The following is a 13280-nucleotide window of genomic DNA, read 5'->3' as shown; positions in this document are numbered from 1 at the left end:
AGTACCAATAAATAGCGCCACCATAGAATAATCCTGCATGCTTTATTTTAGCACTGAAAACATGTAATACTAAACTTGGGAGCACTTTCAGTTCATACAGGTTAGGCTTGGCTTGCAAGAACTCAAGAGGCAGGTTTCTGCACTTGTTTTCTCCTTTTGTGGCATTTTCCTCTTTGGCTTGATTCAGTGTTGAGTTGTAATACTGGCTTACTGCATTCATTAAGCTGAGTAAACTGTAGATGGTTAGAAAGCCATCTGCTGGAAGTCAGCAGATTTTGTGTTTAACTTCTAAAAGTTTAACTGACTGTGGCCCTCAACTTATTTGTAGAAGAGGGTGGAGTTATATTCCTCCAAGCTTTCCTATCTTCTTATAATCAAGAATTTATTTTCTTCATTTTTGTTATTTACCTACGACAATGTCTCTTTTATCACAGATCCAGATAAGTATTTGTTGAGTGGATAACAAACCAAAATAACCAAGGAAAACTCTAAAAGACTTTTCTACTTTTTGGGACCTAGGACCTGTTTTCTGTCTTAAATACTTTGAAGTATGTTTTTCCTTATACAGTTTCTACATTGGGTTGAAGTGTTGGTATTTACGAAATTAAACCTGTAATTCAATTTTACAAGTTTAAGTCAAAATATATTTTATTATATTTTGAAATATTATATAGAAATAGATATGTGATATATGACGTGGATACACACATGTAATAAGTAGTTTTGGTTTAAAATGAACTTAAGCTAAAAGCTTTGTTGTTTTTGTTTTGCTCTGCTCATTTGTTTTTGATGAGAGGAGACCTAGTTCAATTTGTGACCTGATACGAAGAGCTCAGTATATGTGATTAGTCACTTAGCCTCCCAAATGTGAAGGGTTTACTTAAGATGGGGGAGATGGAAGAGCTCTTAAATTTTAAGATTACCATTCATTACATGAATTACAATTCATTAACCAGTTTCAAAAGTTCAGTAATCTGATGTTACTTTCTTCTATTCAGTTGTGATAGTCTTTCTTCTATCATTCTTATATCAGTTACATGTTTTTAGTTGCCTGCTTGCCTGGATGGTCCATTCTTTGTTAGAGAAGTTGAAGGGAGGTTCAGCTTTTCTGGCAGATTCATCTTCTCATTTTCCTTTTTTACTCCTTTTCATCTGCTTATAAAAAAAGAGTCTTTCCTGGGTTTTTAATTTATTACATAGTTCTAACTTCATTACTCGATCACTGTGCCCTGCATTGACAATCTATTTTTGTTCTAATCTTTCAAAGGAATGGTTAGGTGTTTATATTTAAAAGCATTTGTTTATACCTTGCAGATAGGTGTGTTCAATGTTCTACAGTTTTCTTGAATACATTTGATAACAGAAACTCATGTCAATGTCCACAGGGTAGGTTTTAAAATGGGATTAGCTTATTGCTAAGAGAAGATTGTAGAGAAAAAAAATTGTTCTTAATGATTAGCTTTTTATTTTAGTGATAGTTCATACTCACATAAATGTGTATAATTTCCTACACAATGTGTCTTAGTGATTGAGTTGAAAATATGGCCAAAGCCTTTTTAAATCTAATCAAGTAGTGGAATGTGTTCTCTAAGTGTTCAGATATTTGTACTCTTATTTTTATCAGTTGTTGTGGATGTATCACTTTTTGTGGATATGTTTACATGGCTGTTATCTTTCTGTTGCCACTAAAATAGATTATCAGAAACTTGAGTTATCAAAATATCACAGATTTATTTTCTTAAACGTTGGAGGTCAGAAGTCTAAATTACTTCCTTACTTAGCTGCATTTCTTTTGGAGGCTGTAAGAGAGAAGCTGTTTCCTGGCCTTTTCCATCTTCCAGTTACCGTTTGTGTCCCTGGCTATGGCTCAGTGAGGTATTTCTTGTCTTAAAGCCCTTGAGTTTATAATTTCCATACCTAGAAAACTTCCCCAGAACTTCTATGATATCATCCTCACTTTATTTGGATTTTGCTCACTTGTCACTTCCTCAGGCCTTTTATGACCACCCTGTTGTCACACTCTATTCTCTTACACAGGTTTATTTTTCTTATAGCACCCACCACTGTTTGTTGGTTTATTCATTGTTTATCTCCCCTACTAGAATGTAAACTCCTTGAGGGCAGGGCTTGGGTCTACCCCCATCCCTTTTTTTTCCACATTTCTGCCTCTAGCAACTGGTTCAGTAGTACCTGCCTCATAGTAGATGTTCAGTGAATAATTGTTGAAGGAATATCTTTTTTTAATCCTTATAAAAATCCTATGAAATAAGTAAAAATAACTCCATTTTATAGATGCAGAAATAGAATCAAGGAAGTTAGAGAATATCCTCAAGGTTGTACAGCTTAGTATATGGCAGAAGTTGGATTCTAGTGAAGATATTTCTGACTTCAAAGTGATTATTCTTAACCATTAATACTTTCTTACTGACATAGCTGGTTTTGGAGGAAATTTCAACAACATATACAACAAAGTTCTCCGGTAATAAGGAGTTTAACATCTCATTAGCACTTGATCAGTAAAATCTGGGACACAGCAACCTAGAATTAAAACTTCAGGTTGTTAACTATTTTGTTTCATTTGAAAATAAGGGAAAACCTCTAGAAAGAAGTTGCATTAACTGCCTACAGTTACAGAATGTTAAGTCATAGAGCCTGGCCTATGTCATTGAGTTCCCCATTTCGGTCTTTTAACATGAAATTCATAAAATTAATTTTTGTCACTTCCTTACTTTCAGTTCTGTGCAGTTCAGTTCTTGAATTTCCATTAATAAAGCAAATACTAAATTTCATTTTATTAAAAGTATTTCTTTAAATCTGACAGAATATCAACTTGCAAGACCTTCTGATGCAAACAGAAAGGAAATGTTGTTTGGAAGCCTTGCGAGACCTGGACATCCTATGGGGAAATTTTTTTGGGGTAAGATGCTAAATATTTAGTCTTATTTCATGTTTTCTAATTGAGGAAAATTGAAAATATGAAAAGTTAATAAAGAATGGAAGAATATGAAAGCAGAGTAGCTAGGTACCTTTTACCATTTAGGATAAGTCAGCAGCTTTTCAAGCACGTATTTGGTTCTCTAACATTGGATATATCAAGAATAGCACCTAACATTTTGTGAAAGCTTTTTGAGTATCAGATACTCTGCTAATTCTACATGAATTACCTCATTTGACCATCATAACAATGTTATGAGCTGGGTACCATTATCTCCATTTAAAGATAAAGAAACAGGCTCAGAGAAGTTATTTAATTTGCTTAATCACACAGTGGTGGATGTGAGATTTGAACCTCTTTTTATATAATTATAAAGTCTGTGCTCTACCCCAGCCTGACATTTCCATTTATCAACAGAGATTCAGCAATGATTTCTCTAATAGTTTTTGAGCGGTGACCAAATTTTGTTTAATCAGTAAACTGTTTAAATGGTGTCTGTTTTTCATAATGGCTTTTTCTTAGTGTTAGAGTTCAGTTACAACCTAATGTTAACCCTGTTGCCATAATGTAGAATCTGGGATGAGTTGATCTAAGTAGTACTCAGCCATTAAAAAAAATAAAATCTTGACATTTTCAATGACATGGATAGAACTGGAGGTTGTTATGCTAAGCAAAATGAGTCAATCAGAGAAACATAATATCGTATGATCTCACTGATAATGTGGAATTTAAGAAACAAAACAGAGGATCATAGGGGAAGAGAGGAAAGAATAAAGCAAGATGAAATCAGAGAGAGGGATAAACCAAAAGAGACTCTTAATCATAGGAAACAAACTGAGAGCTGCTAGAGGAGAGGGAAGTGGGGAGATGGTGTAACTGGGTGATGGACGTTAAAAGAGGGCATGTGATGCAATGAGCACTGGGTATTATATAAGACTGTATCACTGACCTCTATCTCTGAAACCAATAATACATTATATGTTAATTGAATTTAAATTTTAAAAATGGGAAATAAATAAAACTTCATTCAAAGGATGTTTTGTACAGTTACATACATTTTATATGACAACCTTGGTTTATATGGTTTATTTTTAAGGATTATATAGAATATAAATGAAATAATTCAGAGATAAAACCTGAATTGAATACTAGACTACTTATTAAGAGAGAAAGCTTATGGCAGTTGTTAAGGTATTGCCAAATGGATATTAATTTCTTATGTGTTAAAATACACATCACAATTGTTTTTGTGAATTTTTGTCCTGTGTTGATATTATTGTTATTATTATATACTAGTTCTATATTCTTGAGTCACTTAGGTTATTTCATTACTTGTACATTATTAGCAGAGTATGCATTTTTGGTGTAGAGACTTTTGACAAAGTAAACTTTAAAAAAATTTTTTTAATTTCAGTATAGTTCAAAATAAAACTATCATTTCTGTGATCTTTTTCATCATTTTTTACAGGAAATGCTGAGACACTCAAACATGAACCAAAAAGGAATAATATTGATACGCATGCTAGACTGAAAGAATTCTGGATGCGTTACTATTCTGCTCATTACATGACTTTAGTGGTTCAATCCAAAGGTAGTGTATTATGTTATGACCCTTAGAATTACTTTGAAGTAGTGCTATCTTAGGCTTTGTTTGCCTTGATCAGTTTTGCAGTGTACTATTAATTACTTTAGTGCTTGATTCTAGTATGACTTGAAATCAGGATTTGGAAAAGTCACATAGCAAGTGGAATAGCTTTGAGGAAGCACAAAACTATCTGATTCTCAGGCAACTGTTTTTTTTTTTTTTTAATTTTAGAGACGTAGGTCGTATTTCTAGGCTAGTCTGTGAGTTTGTGAGTATACTAATGTACTAATAGGTCATGAATTGGTCTTTTAAGGCACATTCAGATGCTGCCTCTGTTATCTTTGGTTTTTGCATTTAATCTGTATTGATCATAAACTCTGACAGGGCAAGGTGTCTGTCATTTCATCTTTACATAGGGTCCAGTGGCATGATTAATTGAAATCCATCATAGTAATGATAGCAAAAGTATCTTAAATATAAAGAACTGGTCAGTATTTCTTTTCTTTTCCTTCTTTTATCATTATCTTCAGTAACGTGTGTTAACTTTTTCTCATTAAATAAATGGTAGCTTTCTTTTGTTTTCCTTATATTTCAGCCTCTTTAGTTCAGTTGTCAAAATATTCCTTTTTGACATGTCTTACAGTTTGCACATTTATTTTTGAAAAAGTAAACTTCTCACCTGATATGACTCTTTGTTTTTATAAAAATTTGTTCTTCTTTTTTGACATGTCTTACAGTTTGCACATTTATTTTTGAAAAAGTAAACTTCTCACCTGATACGACTCTTTGTTTTTATAAAAATTTGTTCTCTCATGTCAAAATTTAAATTAAAGCTGACTTGGCTCTTAAGTAGAAAAAACATTTTTGCATTTAGGATTAAAATTAGTCCACTAAGTTGACTTGAATATAAAGCTTTGGTTACAGAATGGTAGATTGTTTTGTTCAGACTGCAGATGTGCATCTAGATTCCTTTTACAGCATTTGTTAAAATAGGCAGTTCCATGTTCAGTATATAATTTCAATTTTTAATTACTGTTTTCAAGTCTGTCACAAATGTGCATTTTTCTTCAACTGTATTATTTCCTTTGCATTCTCTTGTGATGACAAATATGAGTGTATTTTTTTTAAGACTTTATTTATTTATTTGACAGCCAGAGATCGCAAGTAGGCAGAGAGGCAGGCAGAGAGAAAGGGGGGAAACAGGCTCCCTGCTGAGCAGAGAGCCCGATGCGGGGCTTGATCCCAGGACCCTGAGATCATGCCCAGAGCTGAAGGCAGAGGCTTTAACTTACTGAGCCACCCAGGTGCCCCCAAATATAAGAGTGTATGAATGCTTGTTGCAAATTTCTAAAATAAGTCCTAGATATTTGATAAGAAAACCTTGTACAATTCAAATTCAATTGTTTTTAAGCTTTAGCATTTATTATTACATTTAAGAGTTAAATATCTACGGGTGCCTAGGTAGCTCAGTTGGTTAAGCGTCAGAATTTTTATTTCAGCTCAGACCTTGATCTCAGGGTAGTGAGTTCAAGCCCGATGTTGGGTTTAAAAAAATATAAATATATATGTATATTATACGATTTATAAAATAATGTTTGCAAGTGCATAAAATAAGAGTTAAATATCTATATAAGTGGTATAGAGTAAATTCACAGCTTGATTATTTAATTTGTATCTTGGTTTTTTACTGGGCACCTTTTGAAAATTAGTGAAACTTGTGTCTGGTGGAACTAACAAATACTATTCATTGATAGTAATGAGTCAGTGAGGTAAAGGTAAAAGGTTTCTTTTCCCACTTAGATCTGCTTTATTAGAAATTTCAAAAAAATTTTGTATATATCAGAATCAAAAGAAGATAGAAATCATATGAAGCCTAAGAGGAAGACTTACAGATTGAAACCTCAGCAAGTATAAATTAATGTAAAATAAATGGAGTGTAAAAGTACTAATGAGATCCTGAGAAAGAAAAATCAGTATGGTATGGGTTAATTGGGAGAAATGTTCCTTGAGGAAGTGAGTTTGGAATGGAGTAGGAGGATGATTAGTATATTCTTATCTCTTGCCCCTCTACACTGCCTAATGATAAACGAAAACTTTCTTTTCTTCTTCTTCTTTTTTTTTTTTTAACTTGTGTACTTTTTTCTAACTTTATCAACTAGAAATACAGGAGTCTAATAAAATTATATGTGTCTTAAGGTTTCTTAATTGTTGTTATTTTGTTGTTGTTGTTGTTGTTACTCATTCTGGTTAAGAAGTGGCAAGTAAAGCCCAAATCAAAATATCCCTTTGTTTTATACCTAAAGATAGGTGAGATATCCAATTGCATTTCTACTTTAAATAACAATATTGCATTTTCCTGTCTCCTTCCTGCTCTCCCCACAAGAAACACTGGATACTTTGGAAAAATGGGTGACTGAAATCTTCTCTCAGATACCAAACAAGTAAGACATTCATTTTCAATAAACCATATACTTTTAGAGTTAAAGAGGCATCTTCTTGTGTGAGTCCCAGAGGTTTTTTTTTTTTTTTTTTTTTTTTTTTTTGGTGGGGAAGAGTATTATTTTTTTTTAAAAGGTGATTAAATTAAGACCTAAAGTGGTTTTAGCAAGATCACAGAGACTTTGAGTGGGAAAACTAAGATGAGAATCCAAGTTTCTGTAATTTCTATAGTTCAAAATTTATAAGCTTGTAAACTTGCAGTAATAAGTAATTCTGAAGATTTTATGGCTCCTTTTACATTTAGAGTTTTTCTGTTACTGTGTAGAGTGTTTGAAACTGATATAAAAGCAAGTATTATATTGTGAGGCGGAGTATGTATATATTTGTATCCCTGAGAACAAATTGTGTTCTTAAAGTTTGCTTCTTAAGGAAACTTAAGTTGTTTGGGACTTGCAGTACTCTCCTCTATAAAAGAAATAATCTTGTAGGTGATGATTGACTTTCCATATTAACTAAAAAGTCTATTTCATGTAGTTGATCCAAATTATCTTTTTTTTAAAAAGATTTATTTATTTATTTGACAGAGATCACATGTAGGCAGGGAGGCAGGCAGAGAGAGGGGGGGAAGCAAGCTCCCCGCTGAGCAGAGAGCCCAACGTGGGGCTCAATCCCTGGATCCTGAGATCATAACCTGAGCTGAAGGCAGAGGTTTTAACCCACTGAGTCACCCAGACGCCCCAATCCAAATTATCTTTTTTTAGAAATTGCATATGGTTCCAGTTAGAAAAACTGCTACTTTTTGTTTACCTCAAATTCATCAACATGATACAGATATTTAAAATGCACTTTGTTGTATTGTAATAAAGAATATCAGAAAATTAATTCTGAAGCAATTAAGTCCTTCTTCCTACTCCTAGTATTTGTATTTTAATGCAATAAATGAAATCAGGTTTTTTTTCTTACATCAGGTGAGTAAGTTAGATTTTTTTTCCAGTTCCTCATTCTAGGACATAATTTACTTTAAATTTATGAAAGAAAAATTGGCTATGGAAATGTTAGAATATTTGTAGTAACAACTGATTGGTTATTATTAACTTGGCTTTATGTAAATTTTCATTGATAATTTAGCAGTACTTTTTAGGTATGGAAAGATAATGAAAGCCATACCAAAGTTATGGGGTTGTTTTGTTTGTTTTGTTTGTTTGGATAAGAAATGAGTATGAGCTATGGAAATGTTGAATGGCAGATTGAAATGTGTGAACCTTTTAACAAAAAATCAGGGGTGTGTTGACAAGAGGAATTCATTAGGTCCTGTCAATCCCTGATAGGCAATTTTTAGCAGTTCTCTTAGTAATCACTAACAACTTTGGTTCCTTAATTGGACAGGTTAAAAAGTCTTCTGGTTATTTAATAATAATTCATATTGACAGTGTTTTAGAAGAGACAGTTAACAATATCTTCAGTCAAATGAGAAGCCTCTAGAAAGAGAGTCCATGTCTTTAAATACCAAGTGCCTAATATACTGCTCGATAACCTAATAATCATTCCATTTATACTTGTTGAATTAAAAATACCTCTAGTATGTTTTCTTTCTGAAATGGCTTTATATGGGAGGAGAATTTAAGTTGAATGAGGCTGATAGAGAGGCAGTAAATATTGGGAAGGGAGGCCCTTTCACTTCATTTTTTTCTGTCTCCCATGAGTTTTGGAGATATTTGAGTTACTGGGACTGAGATGAAGACTAGGTTAAGCTCAGGATTTTGTGGCATTGTTGCCATCTATTTGCTTATGCCTAGAATGCTTTTTAGCCAGGAGTATGTAGAATAGATTATAAATACCTATCAGTTAGGCATCCCTAAAGATACTGCTTATAGAGGCTTTTGCCAATTAAATTTTAATATATTTGTTTTATTTTCAGTGGGTTACCCAAACCAAACTTTGGCCATTTAACGGATCCATTTGACACACCAGCATTTAACAAACTTTATAGAGGTTCGTGAACCAAAGGTTTAAAACTGTTTGAAATAACTGTAGCGCATTCTCTAAAACTTACTTGAGGCTGCCAATTTTCTTTGAAAATGACAACACAACAGAAAATACAGCTGGGTTGGAAAGAGAGTAAGAAGGACAGAGGCGATCCAGTTAGTGACGGACAGCAGACCAGTAACAGATTGGTCTGCTGCCTTGTTGCTACTTGAGACTGTTTTATGCTTTCTCCTTGTTTTCCCCTTTTTTTCTTTGATTGACATTTCTTTCCAAGTTCATTTTATCTATGCACTGCTCTTTATTATCTTTAAAAGGAGAAAAGCAGAGGAGGGATAAGGCTTTGGAAATTATTTCCTTTTATCTCAATTATAAAAACAATTTCTTTTAAATGAAGAAAAATAAAAATAAAGTGTAAAGAAATTGGAAAATCACCCTTAAATCTTATCATCTAGAGAAGTCATTTTGGCAAATTTCTTTTGAGTTTCTGTAGGTATATTTTAACATAGTTGAGATGATAAAGTATATACACATCTATCTCTTTACTTTTTTCATTTAATATTATATTTGTAAGAATTTCCCAATGAGCCACCACATGGTTATGCTATAATTTACATAACAAATTGCCCATAGTGAATATTGCAGAAATATTCCTAATTCAACTTTTTTCTTTCTTTGCTCTTTCTATGATGGCAGATCCCCCCGCCTTTTTTTCCTGATTGCCTCCTCTTCTTTACCCCACTTTACCCCACTGCCAATCTCTCTCCTCTTCCTTTCTTTGATCAATGACTGTTTTGTCATACCCTTTATCTGCTGCCCACTCCATTCTATCTAAGCTGACTCTTCCCAGACACAGCTTATTTCTGTTGTATTCTTTCTGGCTTTGTATTTTTTCTTCATAGAATCATAGAGTAATAGCACTGGGCAGAATCATAGAGCTACTTTAGCCTAACCCCCTTTCCATATGATAAGAAAACAGATACAAAAAGATTTAAATGAGAATGATTTTCCTCAAGGTTACATAAACACATATAGCAAGATAGATGTAGGGCTAGATTTCAACCATGGGTCTCCCAGCTCCTAGTCCTGTATCCTTTCTTGCAAGAAGGGATCCTTCGTAGGAGTATTTCATATTTTCATAGTTCTTTTATCCATTTTCTCTACCTATGAAAACACACTGAAAAGAAATTTATAAAATTGGAAAATTGGCAACTTGAAATAATAATTGCATTGTATTTAACCTTCCCCTGTTTACTGGAGGATAAAATATATTTAAAAAATTCGTGTAGCATAAGAAAAATTAAACACTTATATCTGTTTTTCTGGAAAATATTTTTGTTTAGTTGTTCCAATCAGAAAAATTCATGCTCTGACCATCACATGGGCACTTCCCCCTCAACAGCAACATTACAGGTAAGAGTCCAGGGCAAATTTACTGCATTGGAAACTGAATGAGAGTGATATTTTGGAAGCATATTAAACAGTTTCAATTTGAATGTTCTGTTATTTGATAAACTGGGACCCCACTACTGGAGTTTTTGAACCTGGCTATATATTTTAATGTCTTCTTAGGTATAAAAACTAGAGTTTTCTTATAGCTAGTTGCCTTTTCTGAGTCTTTGAAAATAACTATCTTTGTGTGAATGTAATTATATTCTTTAGTACTTTGAGTACCAAATATATTAGCTTATGGTTGATTTGTTAGAGGTGACCACTTAGTTTGAGCTTGTCAAAAAGTAAAGTAATTTTGAGCCTGCAATATGACTACAACCTAAATCTGAAGGACCTACACTTTTGAGGTGGTAATGAGTTAGGGAAGAGTTATATAGATGAGGAAAACATTTTCCCAGCTTATTTATATAGTTATCTTACATGAGCAGAATAGCAAGGGCAAGAAGTTCTTTAAAGGATCAGTCAATACCTACAAATACTTTTCTGATTAAAACAAATGCTAAGGAAATGATAAAAATTTACCTTATTTAAAAAAAAAAGCATGACCAACAGAACAAACCCATGAGGATAAACACAGAAGCAAAAGGAAAGTAATATTGCTTAAGCTCAGTAAAAACTTTTTTTCACATATATGATAGAATAATCAATCATCCTAGCAAGTTAACAAGAATGGTATGCTTCCCTTAAGAAAGCAGAGAACATGTATTACCTACTTGATTTTGGTGCAAGGATAACACAGGAAAAAGCAATATACATTGATTCTGTTGTTATGGTAGAGTGTCTTCGAAAGTGTTAAAATTATTATATGCATGTTTAAAAGCTCATTGTATTTAACTTTTTACTATAAAAATAATACATTCTTATAAAATATTAAAATAGGGCAAAAGAGTATTAACTAAAATAAAGCTGTGCTTCCAATTTTTGTTTCTGGGAAATAGACCCAACATTAATACTTTCTTATATATCCTTCAGACATTGAAACAGTGAATATAAAACCTTTTTTTTATGGAGATGAAACTATACTATATATACTCTTCTTCCTTTTTTGGGCAATGCTTATTTTTCTAATTAATAAAGGCTGATTTATCCTGATTGATTACTAAGGTAGTTTATTGTAGAAATCTTGAAAATTACTGAAAAGTAGGAAAAAGTCATTCACAATTATGTTTTCCAAAGAATGTTAAAATTTCTGTATGATTCCATCCAGTTATTATTTTTATGGGCTATTTTTTTTAATATGCCCTTTATCATTCATCTTGAATTTCTAATTCTGTGAATTAGCCTTTTGGGGAAGCCTTTTTTTTTTTGTTCCCCACAAAGAAGTCCCCCCCTTTTTAAAATTAAAATTAGATAAAGAAGTCCCCCCTTTTTTAAAATTAGTTACCTTTTAATTTTACAGATGCTCAAAGTCATACACATGTAATTGGCAGAGTTGACATCTGAACACTGACATTTAAATTTTAGAATCTGAACTCTTTTTGTTTTTTTTAAGGATGAAACGGCTTATTTTTATTTTATTTTTTTAAATTAACATATAATGTATTTTTTGCCCCAGGGGTACAGGTCTGTGGATCATCAGGCTTGCACATTTCACAGCACTCACGATAGCACATACCCTCTCCGATGTCCATCCCTCAGCCACCCTATCCCTAACCTCCCACCCCCCGCAACCCCTCAGTTTGTTTTGTGAGATTAAGAGTCTCTTATGGTTTGTCTCCTGCTGTATCCCATCTTGTTTTATTTTTTCCCTCCCTACCCTTGTTTATACCTACAGAGTAACCAAATACAAAACCATTAGTTTTGTTCAGATGCAGGTGTTGTGTAATTTACAGCATTCATTCTTTAATTTATTCCCCCATATCAGTCTTAGGATAGATATAATTCAAGTTCGTATTTTGAAACAATTTTGTGTGGGGTTTGAAGATTGCTTAATGTAGTCAAGATCCTAATATTATAACTTAACTTTTAAGAGTTTATTGAATTCCATAAACTAATTTTAAAATTTAAGAATGCTTAGCTTTCTTAACTTTATTTTTCTATATAGTTTTATTTTATAGCAATACATTTCTGAAATTGTAATAGAAGCCAGTGGGAAAAGACAATTTAAATAATATATATATAATTACTCATACTAACATTTTTACACCTGTTACATTACATTGTCATGAAAACTCTATGAGTAAGTAGCTGGGCAAGAGAAAAAGAAAAATACAATGAGGTTACGTCTCTTGTTCAAGATCATGCATTTACTTAAAGGAATAACTAAAACTATAAGCTAGATTTTCTGACCCATAAAGCAATACATTTCATTTTACTACAGAGCTTGATGCAATACTGAAAGTTTTTCCTGACACTGAGGGATTCATTCTCTGTATTAGGTTCTAAAATGATAATCTATATTATTTCCATTTGGGGTGAAACAAAAATGAAATATTTTACCATAAAAAGAAGTTTGGCATTCAAGAGAAAAAGTTGTAGTTTTAGTTTTGAAATGATCATACTCATTCAGTGATTTCAGATGAAGTTAAATTTTACCATGTTTTCTGTATTTACTGTGCTATTATCAAGTTAATAATAATTTCATGTGTGGTAGAATTTATGTGGTAAATTTATAGTCATATTCTTAAATATCATAATAGTTGAAGTAAGAATTCCTTGTATGCTTATACCTTAATTATTTTTATTTTTGACCTTAACATTTTTTTTTAAAGGGTGAAGCCACTTCATTATATCTCTTGGCTGGTTGGGCATGAAGGCAAAGGCAGCATTCTTTCTTACCTTAGAAAAAAGCAAGTATTTAATTAATAAGTATTTTCAGTGTAGCAGTCTTTGAAATATAATAGACAATAAGCATTCTATAACCTATTCTTCTTGTTTTATCTGTCA

At 32.4% G+C, this 13280-nt stretch overlaps 1 protein-coding gene across 2 annotated transcripts in view; it reads left to right on the top strand.

The window, feature by feature from the left end:
* Positions 1 to 13280, top strand: part of NRDC (nardilysin convertase) — a 104527-nt gene that overhangs the window by 64698 nt on the left and 26549 nt on the right. For both annotated transcript variants that reach the window (XM_082688395.1, XM_082688394.1), the window contains 6 exons: positions 2822 to 2917; positions 4404 to 4526; positions 6904 to 6961; positions 8878 to 8951; positions 10286 to 10355; positions 13106 to 13183. In XM_082688395.1, coding sequence (XP_082544521.1) covers positions 2822 to 2917; positions 4404 to 4526; positions 6904 to 6961; positions 8878 to 8951; positions 10286 to 10355; positions 13106 to 13183 — 499 coding nt within the window. The remainder of the gene's footprint in view (positions 1 to 2821; positions 2918 to 4403; positions 4527 to 6903; positions 6962 to 8877; positions 8952 to 10285; positions 10356 to 13105; positions 13184 to 13280) is intronic.

This window comes from Mustela nivalis (assembly GCF_964662115.1).
Source record: "Mustela nivalis genome assembly, chromosome: 10".
NCBI lineage: Eukaryota > Metazoa > Chordata > Mammalia > Carnivora > Mustelidae > Mustela > Mustela nivalis.
Note: the sequence above shows the minus strand (reverse complement) of the source record. Positions and strands in the feature narration are given on the sequence as shown.